Below are 25,961 nucleotides of genomic sequence, written 5' to 3'. Positions count from 1 at the left end.
TATAAATCTGGAACAAATATTGAGATTACTAAGTGAGTAAGCACGTGCCCAGGTGTACGGTGAACATGAAACCTGATGATCCATTAGGGACAGCTGCAGCACGATCCAATTATAGACTCAAAGAAGAAATTCTGCTCTTGGGGGAAAGATATTGAATGTATTAATCCATTAAGCAGCTGCATCATTGCAATTACACTTTGAAGCTAAAGACCGTGAAACATGCCAAAGATTAAAAGGAGTGATAAAGCTGAAATCCAAATGGAACACAAAAAATGAAACAGGCCTACAGATTCCTCTTCCCAGCAAAAACATTATATAAAGGTACAGAAAATTATATAGTAGGGTCTGTATACACAATTATAAAATTGATTTATGGCCATACCAAAGCAAATTTACTTGCAGAAAAATGGCAATAATCATTCCCAGCTTCAGTGCTCATGTGGCAGACAAACCAAAAGTCACCTGCAGAGATGCAAACAGAAGACGGCAGCAGATTGGAAAGAGCATGAAGCAGACCTCTGAATTGGAAGAGCTCACAACAGATTTCCTGGTAATAATTTTGTATCTCTTCCTTAATTTTCATCTCTCTCAGCTAATCTAAGTACTCTGTTCTCACCCCTTCCAAATCCACATCACTGAGGAACAGCATTTTGATCATCTATGGCTTTTGAAACAAGAAGACAATAAAGATGCCCAAGTCCTACAGCACTCTTCAGCTGTAATGTTACTTGAGTGCATTTTACTTCATAGACAAAGCCATGCTGAGATTTCTAAGAGCCTGGATTTTAATGACATAAGCAATAATTATAATTAAAGACATATATGTGAGAGATCAAGAAAGTAACGATGAATTCTTGCAGGAAAACAACTCAAGTGCTAACCAGGAGATCTCAAGGTCCAACCAGTATGCATTGTACCCAAAGAATCTCTAGTTATTCAATAGATGCAAATCTCTTGAAAGAAAGAACTTACAGTAGGTAGGCAGCAAAGAAAGGTAACAAAACTTGCTTGCTTGGACTGTTTAATTTGTAAGATGCAAGTAATTTTCCATGTGGAAAACCAGGATGCCTACCTGGATGACACAAAGGCACCTGACAAAAAGCAGCTGTATATTTAAGGTATCATAAAGAAGCTCAACAACCCAGTTTTATTTTGTTGCTGAGAAGCCTACACTTCAGTCCCATCTGAATGGCCAGATTTTCTCAGTACACAGGTCTAAACTAAAACTAGTTTTGTTCTTTCAATGTAACAGAGCTTCTCAAATTTATTCACTCTTTAATCCTGTATTAAACCTGGATTTTTGTAGTGATCACTGTCACCCAGTTATGTCTCAATGCAAGAACTGCCCCTAGAGAGATCCAAAGTCAAATTGAACTTACTTATACATGAAAGTATACATACAGAGGTGACTAAAAATCATCAGCACATTTCTAACATGCAGTCCTTTAATACCTCTTTCAGCCTGGCTTGTCTGCAACCAGTGGTCATCTCGGCATTGAGGGGAAAAGAGCCAAGTGGGAAGCGTTATGATTTCACTGAATGCTTACAATTATCATATTTGTTTCACTGCTGAATTCTTCAGTTGCTGAAAGGTTGTCATGCAGCCCCATCTCACCATATGGCAACAACCCCAAGTCCTAGAGGCACATACTTAAAAGACCATAACATGTCAGGCCCCTTGAATAAATTAGATAGAACAATTATGCAAAATAATAACGCCGCAATGATGGGAGCCACACTAACAGATGAGGGTGTCATTGCCCATGAAATGCTGTGAAAATCAATCCCACACATCGCTCTGGTCGTCAGCATCATCATCAAACTGCGAAGCAACAGAAGTAAAACAACATCACGGAATCTACTGTGCCTTTCAGCAACTGAGATTTTTAAGAAAGGGGGAAATGAAGGAAGGTTCAAAGTGCAATGAAATAGTCCAGAAAGGCAAGTGGGAGTAGCTTTGAAGAGAGCAGACCATTTACCCTCACACACCCTTCATGTTGACCATCAGTACTCATTTGAGAGCTCAGGTACACCACAACCCAGCTGTAAATAATGTGAAGCATTAGTGTGAAAAACATCCCTCAATCTCAGACCAAGCTAAGTTTTTATGATGTTTGTGAGTTTTTGTACAGATTGTGTTGTCCTTAATAATGGAAAGGTGTCAGATGGAAAGAGAGAGGGTAGGAAACTAATGCCATCTTTTCCAGTCATCTCTCTAAAGGAAAAGTCTCAATTCCTTCTTCTTTGCTTTTAACCTTCTACCCCCCTTCAGTTTCTCCATGCAGGGGAAGAAAACTGAAATGCTCAAGTCGGCATGGAATGGCCAAGTGCTTTTGAGATACCATACAGTTAAATCTTACCAATCCACTTCTGAATGTTTCATCTGGTATCTGAGCATTTTTTCTTCCTTTTATTAAAGTGTTTCAGCAGCAAGTAATGCCTCTGTTCTACACCAGAGAAAATAAAACTGGCACAAGAGGCTTGGGGATAATGCAGCAGTAGTGTGTCACCACCTTGAGAAATCCCAACACTTGGAAACAGAGTCTGCTTGGGATTAGAACAAAAAGCACTTTGTAGTATCATCTCTAAAAACTTGTGTGAAAACATCAGTTTTGCTTCCTTTAGCTCTGGTTCCATCTCAGCACTCTCAGCTGTGACAGAAGCTGCTGTTTCCATGGATAGAGGCCTGCATGTACACTTCCACGACTTAAATCATTCTCCTTTGCAAGAGCAGGTGTAAAAACAAATGGTCTGCAAGAGGAACAAGAAACTTCCCCAAACCCTAACCAACAGGACGATGATTCCCACTCACACTCCCCTTCAAAAGCAGAGAACAGTTCACTAGAGCAGAATTCAGAAGCTCAGGTATTTTTCATAGTAGAATTTAGAGGTGCAGGTATTTTCCATAGAAAATTACCTACACTTCTACTAAGTCTGATCATTACTTACTCCCAACCACAAGTAAGGCAAAAAAAGCACCCCAAAAAACCCAACCAAACCAACACACACACCCCAACAACACAAAACCAAACAAAACCCCACAACAACAAAAACCCCAACAAAAACACAAAACCCAACCAACCAAAAAAAAACCACCCACCCAAAAACCCAACCCCAACAACCCCAAACCAAACCACACAAAAAACACCACCACCAAAAAACACCCTCAAACTCACTTAGACACACGCTATTAGGAAATAAATATTAATTTGGAATTCAGAGTACAAATACTGATGGTAAAAACCTGAAGCCCCCAGTCAAACAGAAGAAGTTGGGAGCACGAAGTTTCTAACACATTTTTGCACTAAATCCCACTCCACAGTTCTTATGAACCTCAAGACTTCAGTCAGATCTTCAGAATTAAGCACACAGGCCTGCTTTGAAATAGCAAGGAAGAAGAGTAACTAGTGGGAGAAATGATAAATGCTGAGAATTGGCCCCCCTGGGAAACAATAAGCATTTTTTTTTCCCTCAAACCAAACATGAGTGTTTTGAACACTGTAAGAGATTCCTAAAAATAACACCATGCCCCTGCAAACCCTCAAAAAAATGTAAAATTATATATATAGGTACACACACACACAAACCCCACTCTTGAATTATCCTGGAATTGCCAAAGATAAGCTTACTCATGAATTTTCTTCTCTCCTTTTACATTTTAATTACCTCATATCATTATTTACCTTTTTTTTTTTCTCCTTTCTTAAGGCCAGTAATTATTCCAAACACTCAGAACTTTGTATCTACCTTACTGGGTGGGAGGGTCCTAACATAGGACCTAAGTTAAGACACAAGAACATACATCCAAGAAATGTTTTAGAAGACTCTTTTTCGGAGGTGCCCAATGAGAGAACAGGCTGTTCAGGGGAAGCTCCATCTGAGCATGAGTAAGAACCTCTTAACTTTATGGCTGCCCAGAGAGGTTTTAGGGTCTCCTCCTCTGGAGAGATTCCAAAACTGCCCAGACAGTGATCCTGGGCAACCTCCTCTGGGTGACCCTGCTTTAGCAGGGGGTGGCTGGACTAGATGATTTCCAGAGGTCACTTTCAACCCTCACCCTGCTGGCATTCTGTGAATTGTGCAGAAGGCCAGTACCCAGTTCAAGTACATCCTTGGGGCTTTTATGGTAGCACTTTTAAACTTGCTAAAACCAAAAAGAGCGACTGTGTTCTAGAGTGCAATGCTCTGATGTGCAAATATCCAATTCAATGAGAGGGTCTGTGGTTTTAAAACAGACTTTAAAGACACTGAGAGTGGAGCTGACAGCCTAGCTCACTATTACCTTATGGTGTTGTGGGGCATGGTTTTTTTTCTGCTGCTTGGGGTCTTGGTTTTTCTCTTTTATTAGGATCCTGAAAGCTGCGTTTACAGTCGTGCTGAAAGACAGGGAGTGAGACAGATGCAAAATCTTGAACAGCACTATAGCTTGGGTACCCAGGTCAAAGAAAAACACATTCCAGAAGTGAAACAAGAGCCCACTTATCACAAAATGAAGTAGGAAATGAACTAGGCCTTTTTGTAACAAAACAAATCTCCATTTTCTTTACTCAAGAAAAAGGAAAACGTTTCACAGCCAAATTAAGACTCCAGGTTTAAAATAATTTATTCAGTCACATAAATACTTTGTAACATTTGCATGTTCCCTTTGTCACATCCTTGGCACACAATATAGCTCTGAACTTTTACAAAACTAGTGTAAACATCCATGGAAAAATAAAACTGAGAGGAAGCAGGATGTATGGAAAAATGCAATAAATAGCAAAAGGAGTGAATAATTGAAGGAGAAGTTCTTCTTTCCTATGAAGCCCATGTAATTACACTTGTATGTTGAGAGCTTTTTCCTTGTTAAAAGAGCAAATTAAAACTCCATTTCCATCTTTCTACCATTGTTGCATTTTAATCAGATACATGATACAACCCTTTAACCAGGGCAGATTCTGGAACGCACAACAGCAACTCAATGCGACTGTATTATTTGAGGCATCACCAGTTTTGGTTCACACAGAGGGTTATAAACCAGTACTTGCAGATCAGTGGTTTTGGATGGGATAACTTTTAATCTCCCAAACACCCTTTCGACATAGCATTACATTTTTCCTTAATGAGCATTAGTGTATAATCTGTTCTTCATGAAGACAACATTAGACAGATGTTGTCGGACCCCTGGATAATGTTGAATGTGGTTGAACCAACGAGAGACATTAAGGTATTTCTCTTTTTCTTGCACTGTCAGCTCCACCTGCATGGGGAAGAAATAAAGGCACCAGTAATTCAAAGCACTGCATCATGAGTGTTGTAACATGTGGTAAGGTGAAATAAAAGCGGGCAGTCTTGCAGCTGATTTCAACTCGCATCAAAAGTTGTTACAATCCAGCAGTTTTCTATCTTAATGTCACGTATTAAAATTCACAGCCTGAAGTATTTGCTTTCAATTCACTCCAATGAACAGACCTGGAGGGTGGAATATACATTTGAATGGGGGAAAGGAAGGGGAAAGGCATTAGCTTGCTTGAATTTTTAATTCTTCTATCTATGGAGGAGTTAGCAGTACTGGGGGATGCAGGGAAGAGTTCCACATGTCCATCATGTTCATCTAGCAGGTGGTGACTACTTTGCATATCAATGTGTATTAGAAGTGCAGTAACAAGTTATTTTCAGGCAATGTCAGACTGGATAGAAAGTTTCCATGTTAGCTATAGCCATACAAGAGTTACAATGAAAGAGCACAGCTTAACACTTAGCACTCAGATGTGCTGGCTCACATTAACACAGCAACGGTGCAGTTCAAGTTAGTACAGTAAAACAAACTAGAAACCTGCCCATACCTCAAACACATCTTAAGTATTATCACTGACTCCTACAGTTTGAGTTATCAATTCAGCAGTAGGCACTTGGTTATTTTCACCCAGACCTGAATTAGTCAAGGAGCAGCCTTCCAACAGCTCCTAGCCGTAAGAACTGTGTCTAAGGTGAAGAGCTTCAAGCCTGCCTTTGCTTTTGACCAGAAAACTGGCTCAGACAAACTCATCTAGAATTACAGACCTTAACTACACCTTTCAAAGCCTAAACTCAAGACAGCAACATCTTCAAAGCTTCACTACAAAGCCTTTTATTACTTCAAAGTCTTTCAAGTCAGCTGTAGGAGGACTGTTCCCATCCTGGATTACAGTTTTAGGTCTCCTCACTTCTCTGTAAGGAGGTTTAGATCACTAGTTTAGACAACCTGTTTCCTCACTTTAACCTACGACAATTAATTGTTCTCAAAGACTAAAGAACCGCACTTGGAACAGAATGGGATCTTCACATCAACCTTAATCTTATCTCACCAATACTTAAACTGATGAGCGCAGGATTCCCCTTACTTCATTTTCAGTTAGCTAAGGCAGCCAGCAAGTTGAACTTAGTCATCTTGACAACACCTGCAAGTCAGCAGCAAAGGACTAGATGATCTCCAGGGGTCATTTTCAACCTTCCTTTTCAGTGAACGTTTCAGCAGACATCATGAGACATGCCTAATTTTTGTGTTTAGGCTTCTAAAGCTCCTGAAAGTTAATCCCCTCTTTGAAAGCGAGGCATAAGGAATATGCCATCTGCTATGTTCTGCAAACACCAAATTTGACAGATCATGCAGGTTCATTGTAAGTTTGATCTTGGGTACAAGACAGCTGGAAACAATGATGCTCCAACAAACTTTCAATCACAGGAAGAGCTATATGTACACATTTACTCAGCTGTATGAGTGAAAAGCTGGCATTCAAAACTCAGTCTTGTGTTAATTTTCACCTCAGGTAAGGCAGTGCTTTAAGTTTCCAGAGCTGCCTATAACACTTGCTGCTTCTCCTCATTGTTCCCTCACAGAGCCTAGCATTTGGCTTAGAGTTGGAAAGCTTTAAACGTGCAGAGGTCGAAAGAAAATATACTGGAAAAATAGCGAGGAAGATTTTCAAGGAGCTGCAGGAAGGAATTCTGAACCAACCCCACACAGCATTAAAGCTATTAAAGAAAATGCAACTTGTGGCTGCTCTTAAACCCAAGCAGCTCTTGTTCCTCTGGGACTCACCTGCCTGAATTTCACAAGCACAGTACTGCACATGTATTTCCACACCACCACCTACAGTTTTGGACTGTGAGCAATCCAGTTCAGACAGTATGAGAAAACCAGCTTTTCCTTTTATTTTTTTGGCTGCTGGCATGGAAGTGTAAACACTATTCCTAAGCCATACAGTCTGACAGAAGTGCAAATATAATCACCTATTTTTCATGGCCTAGAAACATAAGAGAGTTCATCTGCACTCACCAAGTGGAAGAGAGTAACAGTGGTAAGGGGGAAAGCTCCACAATTTTAAGATTTATTACAAGCAAAAAGTGGAACACTGAGTGCTTCATACAGTGCCTGAACTTCTACAAGGATAGTATATTCAGGATACAGAAAACCCCCTTGCAGTGCAATTTCAGGGAAGATCCTGTTAATCACCTGCATTTTGTTCCAATGAATTGCAGTTAGAAGGTGGTGCCTGGTATGAAGCTTTAGAACCATTTACAGTGACACAGAGCACGAAAAGAGGAACATGGGTACTCTAAGGCCATTTAAAATTACTGAAAGTATTTAAAATATGAACAGATACTGAAAATGGCATCACCAAGTTCTGTGAGAGTTGTACTATTAAAGTTGCAATTACAATACTCTTGAGGTTTTTAATGGGTAGAATAGAATAAACCAGGTTGGAAGAGACCTTCCAGATCATCACGTTCAACCTATCATCAACCCTCATCAACTAAACCATGGCACCAAGCACCCTATCAAGTCTCCTCCTAAACATCTCCAATGATGGCGACTCCACCACCACCCCGGGCAGCCCATTACAATCACTCTCCCTGTGAAGAATTTCTTCCTAACATCCAGTCTGAGCCTCCCCTGGTGCAGCTTGAGACTGTGTCCTCTTGTTCTGGTGCTGGTTGCCTGGGAGAAGCACATTTACGAAAATCACAGAATGGTTTGGGGCAGAGGGTCCTTAAAAATCATCCAGTTCCAACCCCAGAGCAGAGATACCTCCTCTTAGACCAAGTTTCTCAAGGCCCCATCCAACTTGGCTTTGAACAATTCCAAGCCTGGTGCCTCCACGACTTCTTTGGGCCACTGGTTCCAGTGCTGCCTCTCTCTCACGGGGAACAATTTTTTATTAATGTCTAATCTACATCCAGCTTCATCCAATGCTAAACTAAAATGCCAATCTAGATTTCAGAGCTGATCTGGTATTTCCTCCCCATGATTTTGTATTGACAGCTCTCAATCTTCACAGTTCTCTGATGTAAATCAAAAATAGGTCTGGGGGGAAAAAAATGAAAATCAGTCCTCCTCCATTCTGTTAGTGAAGAAAACATCTGAAGGGCAAACCAGACAGCTACTCTAATAACAACCCCCCCTTTCTGGACTCTAGGCACAACAAGCAAGATATTTTTCCTTATTTACATAATGTACTCCATCAGTGAAATATATTAAAAAGCACTTTGTGGCATGTTCTACTTTCTACTTGGAACATAACTCTTAGGTTAATTGTTTAGAGATCACTTCCATGGCATTTTTTACAACACTTTGTTAGATGGGTATTTTCTGTTCTTCCTCATTAAATTAGATAATTCCCCCAAGTTAAGGAAGGCTGCTGTTCTGCTGTTAAAATAATTATTTGCTATTAAAGCAATTATTTTAATAGCAAAGAAGCAGAAACTCAATTTGACAGGCTTTTTTGTGTCATGGAGAAAAAAAAAGGAAGAAAAAAAGAAGTCTTACTCTTCCATCACCAAACTCACAAAGAGTAAGCAAGGTGGTCATCATAGAATGCAACCAGAAGTGTTTCTAGGAGGACTATAAATACATAAGCATTAACAATATTTTCTATTATATAGCATGAGGGATGGAGGAATAAAATATTGTTCCCACAGCCAGCATGTGCATTTGAAATCAAAAAATACCTGCCTGCATCAAGAAGATACCTCACTTTTAAAATGTACGTAGTGGTTTGAGCCTTAACTGGGAGTTAAGAGCTCAGAATCTCTCCCCTGCTCCCCCCTCCTGCCTCCCAACAGAGAGGGACAAAAAAAGGAAAGGGAAGGAGCAAATCCACCAAGCAATAATTTGGAGTCGGCCTGGGTTGGACACGATGATCTTGAAGGTCTTTTCCAACCTGGTTTATTCTATGTATTCCATTCTATGGAAGTAGAGAGGTAAAGAGTTTTTCTTTAAACAATATATATATAACAATAACAGGTAAGGTTCACAAGGGCAAGGAACAAGGACGGATGGGAGGGGGGAAAAAAAACCCAATAATACAAAACCAGTTTCTCTCTCTGAAGAGGCGTGGAGGCAGCAGGGAGAAGGATCAGGCCCAACCACATGGCAGAAGAGCAGGAAAGCAGCTGCAGTAGCTCTTGTCCAGGAGAGGCAGGAGCCAAAAAGGAGAGCTAATGACTCCAATGCCCTCCCTTTTATACCCTAGCTGGGCAGGGAGGGGGGAGTGAAACAGACTCAGTTTCCCAGGGGAAAAATGCCCTGCAGGGAGGGCAAAGCACTCACAAAGCCTCCACCCTGTTTTCAGAATGGGTGTTAACCCCCCACAATGTAGATGTGAGGGAAAGAAAACCCAAACCCAGCTTAATGGTCTATTTCATGAAATACATCTCCTTTCACAGAGTTAAAGTCATTTTTTTCCCCTCTCATAAAGGAACATGCTGAAAGTTTAATCTTTTCGTTAGAGTAAACCTGGTTTTGGTAATTCAATGTAAGTGTAATTTCTAGCACCATCCTTCAGATGGAAAGCCTGTAATTCCATTACTAAAACAAACAGCCATTCTTTATTCATATTCACTGATAATCTGTTTATTACAACAACAATTCATTAAAGAACAAATATTACTGGAATAGAAACTACTGCTATGATCTCATAATGCTGTATAGTTCTGACCTGGGGACAACTTACTTTGTTTTCTACTTTATTTGATCCCAAAATTCCAACTGAGGCTTCTCTTCCATTTGCAGATAAAAATTTCAAGTTATTTTCTAGACCTTAAAGAAATTTTCAGTCAGACATATCTGAGACAGGTTCTTTGGTTCTGACAAAGTATCTGATGTACAAAACCAGATCAATCTTTTTATTGATTCTCTTAAACAGAACTGGACTTCTGCTGCTCAAAAATACTTCAGAATAAAAACAGAGGGAAACTTAACTCTAAATTAAAAAAAAAATGGTATGAAAACAAGTTTACTTCCTCAGGGACAATCTAATGTGCACTGATTGGCTCTGCTCAAGCAATGCCTCCAAATTTGTGTTTTCTTTGCAATCTATACTTTAACTGCCCAGAATTTTGTTGCCTATCATATTTATCCACATACGTGTTTAAATAATCAAAGTGTCTAAACCCAACAATATTTATATTAGACACATGGCAACATGGAATTACTTAAGACAATGTCCACCACATGGTTTGAAAAAGCTCAATTTGTATCAAGAATTACACTGTTTTGGTAGTTGTGACCAGAATGATGCAGAACAAAGTATATTAATTTGCCTCCTGACTTATTCCAAGTGTCTATTTCTAATTAATAGACTCAGTCTGCAGGAAGCTTGAAATACTACCCATGAATCTGACTCCCACTCATTACATGTCAATTCCTTTCCCACAAGATAGATGTTTTTTAAACAGATAGTACTACTGTGCTTATTAAAATAACTAGAAGGGAGAGGAAGAGTAACAGCAGGCAAACAACAGCAAAATTAAGAGTTATTGCTGTTCAGTAGACAATCTGATTGCTAAGTTCAAATGGACAAGCCTGAAAAGTGAGGAAATCGACATGCAGAATCCCCCTGGAAAATAGGAATAGCAAAATGAAGGTGGAGAGGAGGAATATGAAGATGTATGAGCTATATTTAGAAACACTAAGAAAGGAAGATGAAACCACAGGTGAGAAAGTGAGCAATAGGACTAGGTGGGCCTAAAAACCCTTCCAGTGACATGTGTAGCAGAAGGTGTTGAAGTTTTAGTAATACTTCACAGTATCACCAAGGTTGGAAGAGACCTCAAAGATCGAGTCCAACCTGGACTTCTCTCATTCAGAACAATCATAGCCTGTCACTAGTATTTACAGGATTGTATTACTAATGGCTGTGCCTGTCAAAAGCAAAGAGATTAATCCTAGTGATCAATATCAGCAACACTTTCAGATCAATTTTTGAGACACCCTGATGGACAGCAAGAATTGTGGGGTCCTCTCCCATGTCTCAATTTCTACCTCCTCTTGAAAGATTATAGAAACCATTTACAGTATTTTACACGTGGAAAATAGTGGTGGCCAGGACAAAGTGCTTCCCTGGACCACATCACATTGAGATATAGCAGCTTTGCTTTCCCTCCCTCAAAGCTCAGAGCAGAGAAGCACCTCTGGATGTACTCTCTTCCTATTACAGGAAAAATGAAAATGATTAAAAAGTAAATAAGACAAATAAAACCCCAAAGATTCCACAATTCAAGATCTTATCTCTATAGTTAATGACTAATATTGATTTATCAATAATTAACCAATTTATCAATAACATAACTAATCAAAATACACATCATTCCAATTGGGAAGCTCCTAGAGTTCCCTCTTTATTATTACAGCCACCCCATTATATGCCCTTTGTACCCTTCCAATTGAGAACACTAAATCATGAAATCAAATATTTCAGGAACAGATGCTGTACTATAAACTTTTCCCAAGTAGTATCTGGATGGTTGCAGGCACCCAGGAGCACCAAGTCATTTGTTTTTACCATCTGTTCTATTTCCCAAAGCAATAACTTGTGTCTTTTCTTCTTGATTAGGTGGTCTACTCTAGAGCAAACTCTAAATTTAAAATAGGCTTGATTTTCCCCTGCCTAGCCTTAGAAAAAACACAGTCTCATTTGTCTCTGTGTTCCTACAGCACATACAATCATATTTTTAGACAGTACTAAAAATTTTTGCTGTGTGTATATATCATATGTGAAAGGCAACCCATCCTGACACGCCAGCCAACACATCTGTCTACTACTTAAGATAATTTACAAGGCAAATATGATTCAACCAAATTAATTCCAAGTGACTGACTTTAACATGTTTTCACCAACCTTCTGAAATGAAGTTTCCTGGACAGTCAAGATACATATACAAGAGCTCTCTCATGCTTTTGGTAGTATTTCAGTACTTCATCTTTCCCTGTGTCCCCCTTTTGAACTGCTGCTTTCTTGCACTCTTCTCCCAGAGGTCTGCTTTTACTTATATAAAGTGACTGTTCACCCAGCTGATTGAAGCCACTGATTCCCACACACGCGCGTTTCTCAGAGGGATCTTTGCTACCTCCTCTCTCTCCCAACATTCTAATGTAAACCTGACATTATACTCTCCCAAGAATTTAGCACACCTTTTTGTGCAAGTCCTTTGGTCTATTTAGCAGTTCTCACTCTAGAAGAGGACGGCTCATTTACAATCACTTTCCACAGTCCAAAGTGTAACTAACTTACCCTGCTTCATCTTTCACATGCCACTGGAGTTAAGAATTAAAGTGCAATGATTTGTAAGCACTTCATAGTAAACCTGAGCTGAGTACAAAGAATCTCAACATCATCTCCACTCAGTACAAACTTTTGTTGATTTTTTTTTCTTCCTAAGCATCAGGTCCCTGTTTTATTCCCACATTCTGTCTGTTACATTTTGTTCCAGCTCACACTTCTCCAGGCATTCATCTTTCAGGAACTTATTTATCTTCATCTTTCATAGCACCAGCAGCCTTTCTCCAATACTAGCAAACTTAGTACTTCCAGTTCTGACACATTCTTTCATTTATCTATACATAAGAATAGTGCATGTAACACTTACCATGATGTGATGCAATCCATAGTACATCAAAATATCTGCTAAGGTAAAAACGTTTCCTGCAAGGTAGACTCTATCTTCAAGGTGTACATTAAGATCCTAAAGGAGGAAAATATTGAACTGGTAAGACAAAATATTAAGGCAGCTTTTAAAAACAACAGAAAACATCTTCTGGAGACCATGTGTATGAAATAAACATCTTTAATTTATCCCAGAAGATAAAATATTAAAGGGGGGGGGGGGGTTAGGAAATGTATAGAAGGCATCAAGATAATTGATTAAAACATCCTCATTCCACTGCAGTGAGAATTCCATAACATTTAAAACGCTGGTCTCTAAACAAAGTGCTATCCAGTCTGCAGCTGCCACATCAATTTTCATCAGTCCCCCACTTGCATTCACTCAAATTTTTATATAAAGTGTGATTTATTTTACAGATTAAGCTGACTCCATAGAAATACTTCAAAATCTGTCCTTTCTTGGCTTCGGGTTGCTGGAACTCGGAGGCAAGAGTTGCAAATGTTTTAATTGCATAAAAAGGATGACAGAATAATTTCACTTGAAAAAGATCTTTAAGATACATTAACACAACATTACCAAGTCTTCTCCTTAAACATGTCCCACATCTAAATGGCTTTTTAATCCCCCTAGGGATGGAGACTCCCTGACTTTCCTGGGCAGCCTGTTCCAGGACTTGACAACGCTTTTGGGGAAGAAAATTTCCCCAGTGTTCGACCTAAAGCTTCCCTGGCACAACTTAAGGCCATTTCCTTTTGTCCTATCATTTGCTGCTTGTGAGAACAGACCAACACCCACCTGGCTTCAACCTAGAGAGAGAGCCTATGAGGAGAAGCTGAGGGAGCTGGGGTTGCTTAGCCTGGAGAAGAGGAGGCTCAGGGGAGATCTTATTGCTATCTGCAACTACCTGAAGGGAGGTTTGTAGCCAGGTGGAGGTTGGTCTCTTCTCCCAGGCAACCATCACCAGAACAAGAGGACACAGTCTCAAGCTGCACCAGGGGAGGTTTAGGCAGGATGTTAGGAAGTTCTTCCCAGAAAGAGTGATTTGCCATTGGAACGGGCTGCCCAGGGAGGTAGAGTCACCATCACTGGAGATGTTTAGGAAGAGACTGGATGGGGTGCTTGGTGCCATGGTTAGTTGATTAGATAGTGTTGGATGATAGCTTGGACTCGATGATCTCAAAGGTCTCTTCCAACCTGGTCTATTCTATTCTATTCTCCCCTCAACTTCCCCTTCTCAGGGGGAACATTTGACACAAGCTTTTATTAAAGTTGAAATCACTGCCAGCAATTCTTAATGACCAATGCTGTTGAACCAGTAACCATATCTAAGTCTGTACAAAGGGAGCACTGCTTCAGGATTTGTAAATCATCTCCCTCTCAACATTTCATTATCAGAGGCTACAAGGGTGAGACATAGAAGGCTTCCACTTTGAAAATATTTAATCACTGAACCTATCTATATTACTGAAAGACCCTTTTTCATGGCATTTTGTATACAGTCATTTTCACCTCTGAGAACACAGGCATCATACATCAGCTTTACCTCTCTAACAGTCCTTCCTTTTCTCCACATCCTACCCACTTTTCATCCCGTTTATACATCCTTCTGCCCTCTACAGAAAGAAATACAACAGCAAACAAAAATATTTACTCTAACTCCAATTCCAGCATAAGCAAGTTCTAGTTTTATAACAGTTTTTGCAGAAATGTAGGAAAAGTTTCACAGCTTTTCCCTAGATTTAGAAACTCTCCCTGCTAGTATTCCTGCACTGGCTGAAAAGCCCTGTAGTAAATACACTCCCTTTTCCTCACAGATCTTAAGCCCCTCTGCCCTAGAAACAGAGATAAGCAGCTTAAACATACCTAACACTTTCCAAGATGTCCCTGAAATAATGTGTCAGTCTCAATTACAGCATGTTCCATTTTAAGAAAACCTTGTATTTGAAAGAAAAAGTCTAGGGCAAGAAGGGAGTTAATAACTAATGAACAACCTAATGTCTATGTTTAGCCTTAAGCATATTGCAGTTTTTGTGGTGCAGTGTTACCAATCATAGAATGGTTTGGGCTGGAAGGGACCTCCAAAGTTCATCCTACAGTATGTACATAAAACACTGCAAACCAAACCACAAAAATAAAATGCTAAGATGTGGAGATACCTGACCTTGCATTTGAATTTGACAAGTTTGTCTTTGTTTATTTACCACGACTTTGATAACCTCTTCATGACAGGACTCTCTTACTTCTTTAAGCACCCTCAAGTCAGCTTTGATTTCTTTCATTAGAGCAAATCAGGGAAAAATATTAACCTCTGCACAGTTAAAATTACATGAGGTCACCTGCCCCTGGCCGTGTGGCTTCTTTTCTTTAGATTGTATTACCACTTTGGTCACGTTAGTTAGCTCTCAGATTACTTTTGACACAGATCTACAGCTCTGTGGCATTTCATACACATGCCACAAAGGCAAATGTAAAGAAGAAAAAATCCTGTAGAAAGACAAAACTTCAGAGATCTGTTTACTAGAAATAAGATTATCGACTCACATATTCTGACACAAAATAGAATAAAATTAACCAGGATGGAAAAGACCTTTGAGATCATCAAGTCCAAGCTATCATCCCACACTATCTAATCAGCTAACCATGGCACCAAGCACCCTATCCAGTCTCTTCCTAAACACCTCCAGGGATGGTGACTCCAACACCTCCCCGGGCAGCACATTCCAATGGCAAATCACTCTCTCTGTGAAGAACTTCCTAACATCCTGCCTAAACCTCCCCTGGCACAGCTTGAGACTGTGTCCTCTTGTTGTGGTGCTGGTTGCCTGGGAGAAGAGACCAACCCCCACCCGGCCACAACCTCCCTTCAGGTAGTTGTAGACAGCAATAAGGTCTCCTTTGAGCCTCCTCTTCTCCAGGCTAAGCAACCCCAGCTCCCTCAGCCTCTCCTCATAGGGCTTGTGCTCCAAAGCCCTCACCAGCTTTGTTGCCCTGACTAGCATGTTGCATTTTGACTACAATTAATGTTGAAATAGTGTTTAATGAGACATACCACCACTGAAATTATAACCCACTCCCATCCCCTTTCTTAGTCTAGACTGTGGAATCAGGATTTTATAAAGTAAAAAAACCTCATTATCTCTGAGGGCACAATCAACAGAAGTTATTTTCCTAATTAAAATTAGGGATTCCTACATGAAAGAATTTATGGGATGGTAATTCTTAAGTTTTATACATCTTCAAGAGGTGGGCTTGTTTCTGTGGATTTATATTGTTTGTCCAGGGGGGGTTAACATCACTCAACGAATGTGTTCTTTGAATATGCTGTATATGTATACTCAAAATATTCATCAATAAAGAAATCCCCCAAACTTTATGGGCAAAGTAAGTCTGAAATATTCTTTATTCTTGTTCATGGAATTTTAGGAAGCAGTTAACTGAGCAAATGGAATTTGATAAAGCTGATCTAGTATTGGATCAATTAGCATTATTTCACAGTTGTGGTTTGCAGCATGTACTTTCCTCCCATAAAATAGACAGATATTTATATTTCATTCTTCTGTAAGTCAAGCCAGCTAGGCTTAAACACCACAGTACAGTTTGGGTTTTTTGTTTCCATGTGCACTAGCTGCATTTAGTTAATCTTGCCTCATGGGTTACACTTCCCTTAGATGATTGCTATTGGCTAATAGCCAACTGGGTTAAAATCCCCCAACATCTGATGCTGCTACGCCAAAGTCTGAAGCAGCCATAGTATTAAACTGAACCAGCACTCCTACCCTGGAGAGATTAATGCAAATACAAACATAAAAGTGCATTTGAATTTCTATTACATCCAAGAAATTGAAGTCTGGTAACTGGTTGTTCGGAGCGCTGTCTGTCACGTACTGAATGCCACCACTTAAATTGATTCTGTCTATCCAATCCCAGCATTAAATGACTGAAATAGCCTTGGAAGTTGCTTGCCACTCTATGAACTTATTGTTGCAATCCTTCAGGAAACCCCCTCTCAGCTTTCAGACAGGTATTTAATGCATAGCTGCAGTCTGATGCAGTAATATGCACTGAACAACTGCAGCAATTCCAATTCCAGATTTGAGAACAAGTGGAGAAAAAGCAACAGAAGGAAGAGAAGTTGCATTATTTATGGACTAATCAATGGATTTCCATTTGCTTCTATGGAACACATTTCAATTTACAGCCCATATCTCAAGTGACATTTCATCCCCACAGCACACTCAGGCTACCCCATGTTATCCTTACTATCTTTTAAATCCACAATCTAGTTATTTGTAATCCATTCTATCCATTAAGGTGACTGAATCACTGCCAATCACCACACACTCAGACAGCTGCTCAAATAAGTAACAGTTGCTTCTTACAAATGGATATAAACATACTCTGATTTTGATTTGGATATTGTACTCATCACATCACTGGTGTTTGTGCTTCCCTTACACATAAGCATGCCCTTTTGGTCAGCAATATTAGAGGTCACTTATACCCTAAATGTCTTTGTATCACATCATGCAAAGACAACGAGCTGAGCACTCACAAATGCCTCACTAGAGGCTTTGACAATGCAGAACCCAAGACAAGCATTCTGCAGCCAAATCCAAGAGAAGCAGAACTGCACTGCTGGAGCACAGCCAATATCTTTAGTTCTAATGAAAGAGTTCTGTCTGCCTGGTAAATGATGAGCTAATTCTGGTTTGGACAACTATTATAGAGAACATACTAAGTTTCCTGTAACAAGAAGGAGAAAAAAAAAAAGTCCACAAACATTGCTCAGATAATCAAAATCCAATCTTTTAGGTCTCCACATGCTTAAAATTATCTTGGTGCTAAAAGAAAAGGGAGAGAAATGAACACAGGAATTCAAAACAATTTCTGGACAAAATGTCAAAGATGCATCCCATTCAGAAGTCTGTCAAAATCCAGTCTACAAGAACTGTGGAGTAACAGCCCAGACAGAGCATGGATTAACTTGCTTACACAACTGGGGAAACAGTAATTTTCCAACCAAGGATGTTAAATAAGAATTGAAGCTCCCTTATGCAGGTTTCTAATTGGGTTTCATGATTCCAGCTCGATAGCACAGGAAATTGGGACCTAACTGCTTGACATCAAGTAGTATTTTCTCATATGACATGCTGAAAGCATTACACAAAAAGTCCTGGTTATAACAATCCTTGAGAGACTAAAGAGTCCTAACTTTCAGTGGAAACTTCTCTGTGAATTCAAGTATAAGCTCCCAGGTATTTAAAATGTGCCTCTGAAAATGAGGTTGGGAGGGGAAGAACTACAACTATCTGGAAGGAGGTTGGAGTGAGGTGTTAGGGTCTTCTCCCTACTAACTAGTGCTAGAATGAGAGGAAACAACCTCAAGTTACACCACTGGAGGTTTAGATTGGGTATTAGAAGAAACTTCTTCACTATACAGGCTCTCAAACACTGGAACAGACTCCTCAGTAAGGTGCCTTAATCACCATCTCTGGAGGTTTTCAAAAGACAGGGCTGTGGTGCTGAAAGACGTGGTTTAGTGGTGACCTGCTCATGCTAGGTTGACACAACAATTCAGTGATCTTTGAGGTCTCAACCAACCAGAACAGTTCTTTGAACCTATTTTCCCAAGGCCAACAGAAACCCTTTCTGTTCAGCAAACATTAAGGCAGTTATTTGGTGATGTTTTTCAGAACCACATCATCCCAGTTAAGGGTTAAACAGAGGCAGCCTGAAGTTTGTATCAGAAGCTACTGAACTGTTTTTGGTGCAGCTTATTATACATCTTGGCTCTAGGCTGTAACTGTCCTAAGACTGCCATTGTGTATTCCAGACATGCTGTAAAACTACAGCCTCAGACTTGCCTCCCCATTTTTTTTTTCAGCTGTACTCCCTTTTGGCACAGTTTATTTTAATGGTAGGCTGCCTCTCTTCCCTGATTAATTGTAGTAACAAGAGACCACGATAGAAAAAATTAAAATCTTAATAGCTGTCCTATGAAACTATTAGTGCTGGAACAATTCCACAGCAGCCCTGCCTCAAAATATATTCTGGTTATTCAATATCTGCTAAGAAAACAAAAATCCATAGGAACACTTTATACTGTTGATAACCATTAGAACATACTCGGCACTGGTGAGTATTGGGTTCTGGTTTTGGCCTTTCATCTAGAGGGTGTAAAAGCAACAAAGCTGGTGAAAGGTCTGAAGATCAGATTTTATGAGGAATGGCTAAGGGAAGTGGGGTTTAGCCTGGAGAAAGAGAGGCTCAGGGGAGACCTCCTCATTCTCTACAACTACCTGTAAGTAGGTAGTAGAGAACTGGGCGTCGATCTCTTCTCCCTAGTAACAACTGACAGGGTAAGAGGAAATGGCCTCAAGTTGCAGCAGGGGTGGTTTGGGTTGGGTATTAGAAGAAACTTCTTCACTGAAAGGGTTATCAAATGCTGGAACATACTCAAATCCTTTCCCTGGAGGTATTTAAAAGACGCAGAGACGTGGTGCCGAGTGACACAACTTAGCACCAGACTTAGCAGTTAGATAATGGTTAGACTCAAAAGGCCTTTTCCAACCCAAACAATTCAATGATTTGAGCTTAAAGACAGAGATTCTCTCCAGTGATGATGTTTCTCAAAGAAAATTTTGCTTTGCTAAGAAACAATTTATCAATATATCTGTATTTCAGAATATTGTCTTCTCTACACTGTCAGCATTTCTAAGGCTGAAACTGAACAAAGACACCACCACCTTCATCATGTGTCTGGCTTAAATATTCAAATACAGTTCAGCAAACACATGAGCACTGACAAAGCAACCAGAGCAGATGTAATCCATTGTAACAAGGCAAAAAATGCTTTTGTTTTTATTTGGAAGAAGGGCAAGAGTAGAAGGGTAAGTCAAAACTTAGTTACTTATTCTCAGATGATCTTCTCGTAGCAGAGAACAAAAGGCTTCATGTTTGTTTGAAAAAATGACTAAAATTAAGATTTGTCAGAAAGGCTTAAGTAGACAACAAAGATGTGAGGGTCACCTCCTCCTACCACCTGTTCAAAGTACAGATAAATCTGAACTTAAGCCCTTTTCAGTCAATGCCTCCTTCAATCAAGTTCTGAAAATCCCAAAAGGCTGGCAGCTTTCACATGGCATCTGTGGACTAACCATGACTGTAAAGGTTTAGATATAGAAAACAGCAGAGATGTTACAGAAACAAAAGCAATGTAACAAACTAACCCTTAACCAAGGGATGACATACCACAGATACAAGATTGAGATAATGCAGATTATCTGTGCTTTAAGTTAGAGAAATGATTCCTTTCAGGCTTCCACCAAGTTGATCCTTGTCAAGAAGGCATGGTATTCCAAGTCCTCAAGATCAAGAAGGCTGTCAGTTTGAAAACTGATCAGACACTAGAGTAGATTCTTCCCCATAAGACGGGTAAGGCACTGGAACAGGTTGTCAAGGGAAGTTGTGGAGGCTCCAAGCCTGGAAGTATTCAAATCCAGGTTGGATGGAGCATTGAGCAACCTGGTCTAGGAGGAGGTGTCCCTGCCCATGGGAAGGGGGTTGGAGCTAGATGACCTTCGAAGTCCCTTCTAACCCAAACCATTCTATGATTACTAAAAATGTTTTGCTTTGCACCCTTCTCTTTTTAGCCTGGAGAAGAGGAGACTCAGGGGTGACCTTATTACTCTCTACAACTACCTGAAGGGAGGTTGTAGACAGACGGATGTTGGTCTCTTCTCCCAGGTGGCCAGTACCAGAACAAGAGGACACAGTCCCAGGCTGCACCAGGGGAGGTTCAGGCTGGATGTTAGGAAAAAGTTCTATACAGAGAGAGTGATTGCCCATTGGAATGGGCTGCCTGGGGAGGTGGTGGAGTCGCCGTCATTGGAGGTTTTCAGGAGAAGACTTGATGGGGTGCTTGGTGCCGTGGGTTAGTTGTTTAGGTGGTGTTGGATTGGTTGATGGGTTGGACGCGGTGATCTTGAAGGTCTCTTCCAACCTGGTTTATTCTATGTATTTTAAGATGCAAGATTTTCCTTGATTTTAATTAATACAATGTGTTAACTCTTGAATGGTGCTTCAGTTTCTCATTGACTCATTCAGCACAACAAACAAGTTGTAACAACCCCATGCAAGACTACAGGCTTAGAGCAGAGTGTCTGGAAAGATGCTCAGAAGAAAAGGACCTAGGAGTGCTGGTTGACAGCTGGCTGAACATGTGCCAGCAGTGTGCTCAGGGTGGGCAAGAAGGCCAACAGCATCCTGGCCTATATCAGGAATAGTGTGGCCAGGGGTAGGGAATTTATTATGCCCCTGTGCTGAGCACTGGTGAGGCTGCACCTCAAATACTGTGTTTGGTATAAGACAGACATTGAGCTGCTGGAGCGTGTTCAGGGAAGGGCAACAAAGCTGGTGAAGAGTCTAGAGAACAAGAGTTATGAGGAGCTCCTGAGGGAACTGGGAGTGTTTAGTCTGAAGAAGAGAAGGCTGTGGGGAGACCTCACTGCTTTCTACAACTACTTGAAAAGAGGCTGTAGAGAGGTGGGGGGGTTCAGTCTCTTCTCCCCAGTATCAGGTGACAGAACAAGAGGAAATGGCCTGAAATTGTGCCATGGAAAGTTTAGATAGGATATTAGGGAAAAATCTCAAAGAATGGTCAGGCATTGGAATAGGTTGTCCAGGGAGGTGGTAGTCATTGTGCCTGGAACTGTTTATGAAGCATGTAGACATGGTTTAATGGCTATAGAGGTGTTAGGTTGACAGCTGGATGAGATGATCTCAAAGGTCTTTTCAACTGAACCAATTCTATGACTGTAAACCCACTAATTAACAGTTACAGCAAGTAAGAAGGAAAATGAGTATGTTCTGCTGTCTACTCCCTGCCACCTGGCTGCTCAAGCAGCAGAGTGACCCTTGAAATTCTCTTTTCTGCTGCCACCTGTTTAAGAGGAAGTAAGCTCCAGATCACAAGAAAAGTTTAATAGAATAGATCAGAGACTTTACACCAAGGAGCTTGATGTGAAGGGTAGTCTGCAGAGGTTTGTTTGTGATGATTTCACATTTCACACACAATTCTGGCCAGTAACCCCTTTTGGTATCAATACAAATTAATACCATAGCATATATGGCCTGTATTCCCTCATTTGCAAATCCATGAGAATAAAATAATCAAAGAAAAGTTATCTTGAAATACATCAACCTGTTTGTAAGAGGGGTTTTATGAAGATGGCAAGAAAATGGCATCTTACATGGCTAGTAAGAGACTGGCAGTTGAACAATCTCTAAAGTACATGGAACTACATAGTTTACAGTATTACAGCAGTAAAACACTGCAAGAGTTTTGCATCATATATTTTACAGCTTAAGCTGTTTCTCCTTCTGTTTCAGGTTGTTGAGGTGCTTTTGTCCCTAAGAGTGAAAAGCAGCAAGCTGATTAAAAGCCAGAGGTTAAAGATACTGGTTAAGTCTACAGAGTCTGCTCTGTTTTATTAATTGCTTCTTCATGCAGCATGGTAATCTTCCAGATCACTCCCAAATTCAGTGGCAGGGGAATGAAGTGCTTCTTACCTTCAGAATGATTCTTGTATCTTCTTTACTAGAGCCTCCATCTACTCGAGTCACTCTGTATTCCAACCACTGCTGAACAACAGCTTTCTCCTCCGGAGTGCTTCCAAGCAGTTGGTCTTTCTTAGCCTGTTTAACTAGGTGGGCAGCTATGGTCATTAACCCTGTCAGACCAGGACCATTGTTTGTCTGAAGAACAGGAACCTAGGAGAAGAAACAAAAGCACAATACTAAGAGCTCAATCAAAAAGGAGTCTGCAGAGGAATACCTATTGGGTTTTTATAGCCCCTCAGAAGGGCCTCTAAAGCAATTCATCATAATTTACAAGTATCCATAATAACATAAAAGTATTCTCTTTCAAGTCTTTGGAGTGGCTCATTTTGTGTTTTTGCAGAAGAAATGCATTTAACACACACATGTGGAAAAAATACAACATCTTTAGCTCCAATTAATATAATTCTGCTAACACTACCAGAAATCTTATTAACTCTTAAATTCAGGAGTCTGACTTAAGATTGAAAAGTCAGAAGCATCCAGTTGCCCTCTGAGCAGTCCATAGCAGCCAGACCAAGTGAAGTGCTTATTCATATTTCCTGTTCTATTTCCAAATACTCTGACAGGAGTTAGTAACTCAGTGGTATCAGCGGAGGAGAACACAACACACCTCCACCTTTGATCAGGTCTTCATCCTTGGAGATACTCAAGGTGAGGCCTGACAGGGCTTTGGGCAACCTGATTTAGTTAACAATGCCCTTGCTTACTGCAGAAGGGGTTGGACTAGATGACCTTTGGAGGTCCCTCCCAACCTAGACCATTCTATGATTCATAAGTGACATGAGCACATGTTGAAATGCAGGAAAGGAAAATGAACCACTAAGAGTCAGGAATTAATTCAAATTGACTGCAGCAGACTAAACTAATTCAGTCATCTATAACATCAAATGACAGAAGAGAAATTGACTAAAACCATTTTAAAGCATGTGACCACACAGAGGCCTCCATCAATGTTCTGATTTAATTAAACATAAGGTGCAAGCCAAAAGCATAACATTTATTTTGCAGTTGTATCAAGAGTCTTTGGCTACAATTCAATTTTTCCACTGAGCACACAGCCAAAAACCCTACAGACAGATCTAGTTACTTGATTTTTCAGATTTATGCTCTATAGTAATAGTATTAAAACACCAGCTGGGTTGTGAAATAATTAAAGAAGCATTTGCAACTAAGGAATGTATATATTGATATTCAGGGCTCTAAAGATAAATAGTAAATAATAATAAAAAACCAAACCAAACTCGCACATATAAAACATAAGGCTTTTTACCCTGTTGTCTTTCTCCAGCAGAATCATGTAAAGGCCCTCACATTATTTGTGACACACTCAACTCTACATTTCTCATGAGCTTCTTAAACCAAGGAGCTTAACGTCCAAAAAGCCAAGGCATGTACTTAAAACCAGCAAAATATTTGAGAGCAATAGCTCCTCATTAGAGATGCATTTCTGATACCAAACCCGCATTTTCCCCCCGTACAATTTAATCATGCAACTACAGAGGTAATTTACACTGGGTACCAGGAAAACGCAGTCAGATGGAGTGCAGTGCAAGAACATTTTAACCCGACATCCCTCCAACGACACAATAACCCTCCCACAGAGATTTCCAGAAGCTACGCATAGGTAACAAGGCCATAGAGCCACAACTTATGACGTAGCGAGGGAAGGCACTGAAGGAGAAAAGGTGAGAACAACTTACGACGTAGTGAAGCAAGTTATTTAAGAAAAGATGAAACCCCCCTGCTAAAGGGGAAAAGGTGTTCGTGCCGGCATACCCAACTGAGACCGCTGAAAGTCTCACCCGCCCGCCCCTGACAAAGGGAGGCCCCGGCCAGCACGGCATCAGTGGAAGGGATACAGCAATCGCCGCACAGGGAGATCGCAGGGTCTAGCAGACGGGAGAGGAACCGGCGAGGTACAAAGCCACTGGGGAAGGAGGTTTGTGAAGGTCCGCGCACGCCATAGCCCGCTCCCAGCCCCTCCTCGCTCCCTTCACCTTCCGTTCCCCCTGGACGCCGTACTTGTTCCCTTTCGGCAGGCCCAGTAGCCTCTCCAGCAGCGCTAACTCTTCCGATCTCGGCCGGGCCGCAGCTGCCATCTTTGGCGAACCACCTGGGAAAGGAAGAGCACCAACGACCGCCACCTAACAACAATCGCCAACCCCATTGGAGGACAGAAACACCACGCCGCCAAAGGATCTGTCGCTGCTATTGGTCACAGGGAGCTGGCCAGCCAATCAGACACTCGGCGCATGAGCAACCGCGGCCACACGTTACCCCCTCACTGGCACTTTGAGCATGCGCGCAACTGGACGGAGCCACGCCCTCCGGGGTGTGGCCTCGACTGCAGGGCTGGGCGGGCTTTAAGAGGTCGCGCATGGCGGATTCGCGTGGCGTTCGAGACTAATGCTGCTGTCTGGTTCACCGATTCCGGGCCCGCAGGGAAGGGGTAAAATATCGAAGTGGCTGCCTTCTCGCGGCTTTGCGGCTAGGCCACCGGCGGATGAGCAGCCCTGCAGCTCCCTGGCAGAGTCGGTTCCTTATTTTGGATGGAGGTCGCCGTCCTTTGTGTCTGTGACTGAGGCAGAGAGGGTTTCCTGATCCCAGTGCCTGCCCCTCGCCGGCCTCGTGTCGCAGCGATACCATTCAGCCCTGGTTTCTGGGGTGCTCTTGGTGTGCAGAACCACCCGATACCCGGCCCCACCCAGGGCTTCTTGCTGGCCGTGTCCTGGCCTGCCAGGTCCCTCGACACCGCTTCTTAACTCGGATGGATTGCTTAATGCAGTTGCGGCATGCTGGGGCGTAACATCGAATTAACTGGACAGACGTGTCTCTACCTTCACTCAGGTTTCTCGGGAACCAAAGCTAACGAGATTACACAGCTGAACCACACATCTACCAGATTTTTGAAGGTGACACTGCCTGCCTCCAACCTGTAAATTTTGAATTTAGAATCGTTTTGCTTGGAAGAGACTTTTAAAGACCATCAAGTCCAACCGTTAACCCAGCACTGTCAGGTCAATACTCCCCTAAGCAGCTTGTTCAGGGCTTGACATCTGTTTTGGGGAAGAAGTTTTTCCCAGTGTCCAATCTAAACCTCCCCTAGTGGAACTTAAGGCTGTTGTCTCTCCTGTTACTTGGAAGAACAAACTAAGCTCTAACCAACTTGCTGTCCAAATACAGCCAAATTTGGCAGAAAAGCTGAAGTTGCAGAGTTACATTACTAGATATCTTGTGAAAAAAGGAGGATCCTGCTCAAATGAGCTGTCCTGTGAAGATGGGTTGTGACACTGCCAATTAAATGGGGTGACCAAGGGCATCAAAGGAAGAGGAGGGATAGAAGGAGGGTTAAGAAAAACATATTGATGAGCCATGGTTAATGAAAGTAGTGAAATTAAGAGACCAAACCTACAGAATTAGAGCTGGTCATGAAA

General features: G+C 41.2%; 1 protein-coding gene across 1 annotated transcript; it reads right to left on the bottom strand.

The window, feature by feature from the left end:
* Nucleotides 1-4,557: 4,557 nt before the first annotated feature.
* Nucleotides 4,558-24,670, bottom strand: EEF1E1 (eukaryotic translation elongation factor 1 epsilon 1). Its single transcript, XM_009904957.2, has 4 exons — nt 24,525-24,670; nt 22,477-22,677; nt 12,889-12,984; nt 4,558-5,239 (listed from the first exon to the last, which is right to left on the bottom strand). The coding sequence occupies exons 1-4, from the start codon at nt 24,624-24,626 to the stop codon at nt 5,099-5,101; spliced, it is 540 nt and encodes a 179-aa protein (XP_009903259.2). The 5' UTR covers nt 24,627-24,670; the 3' UTR covers nt 4,558-5,098.
* Between the last annotated feature and the right edge of the window lie 1,291 nt (nt 24,671-25,961).

This window comes from Dryobates pubescens, chromosome 9 (genome assembly GCF_014839835.1).
Source record: "Dryobates pubescens isolate bDryPub1 chromosome 9, bDryPub1.pri, whole genome shotgun sequence".
Classification (NCBI taxonomy): domain Eukaryota; kingdom Metazoa; phylum Chordata; class Aves; order Piciformes; family Picidae; genus Dryobates; species Dryobates pubescens.
The sequence above is the reverse complement of the archived record's forward strand: the minus strand, read 5'-3'. Positions and strand labels throughout refer to the sequence as shown.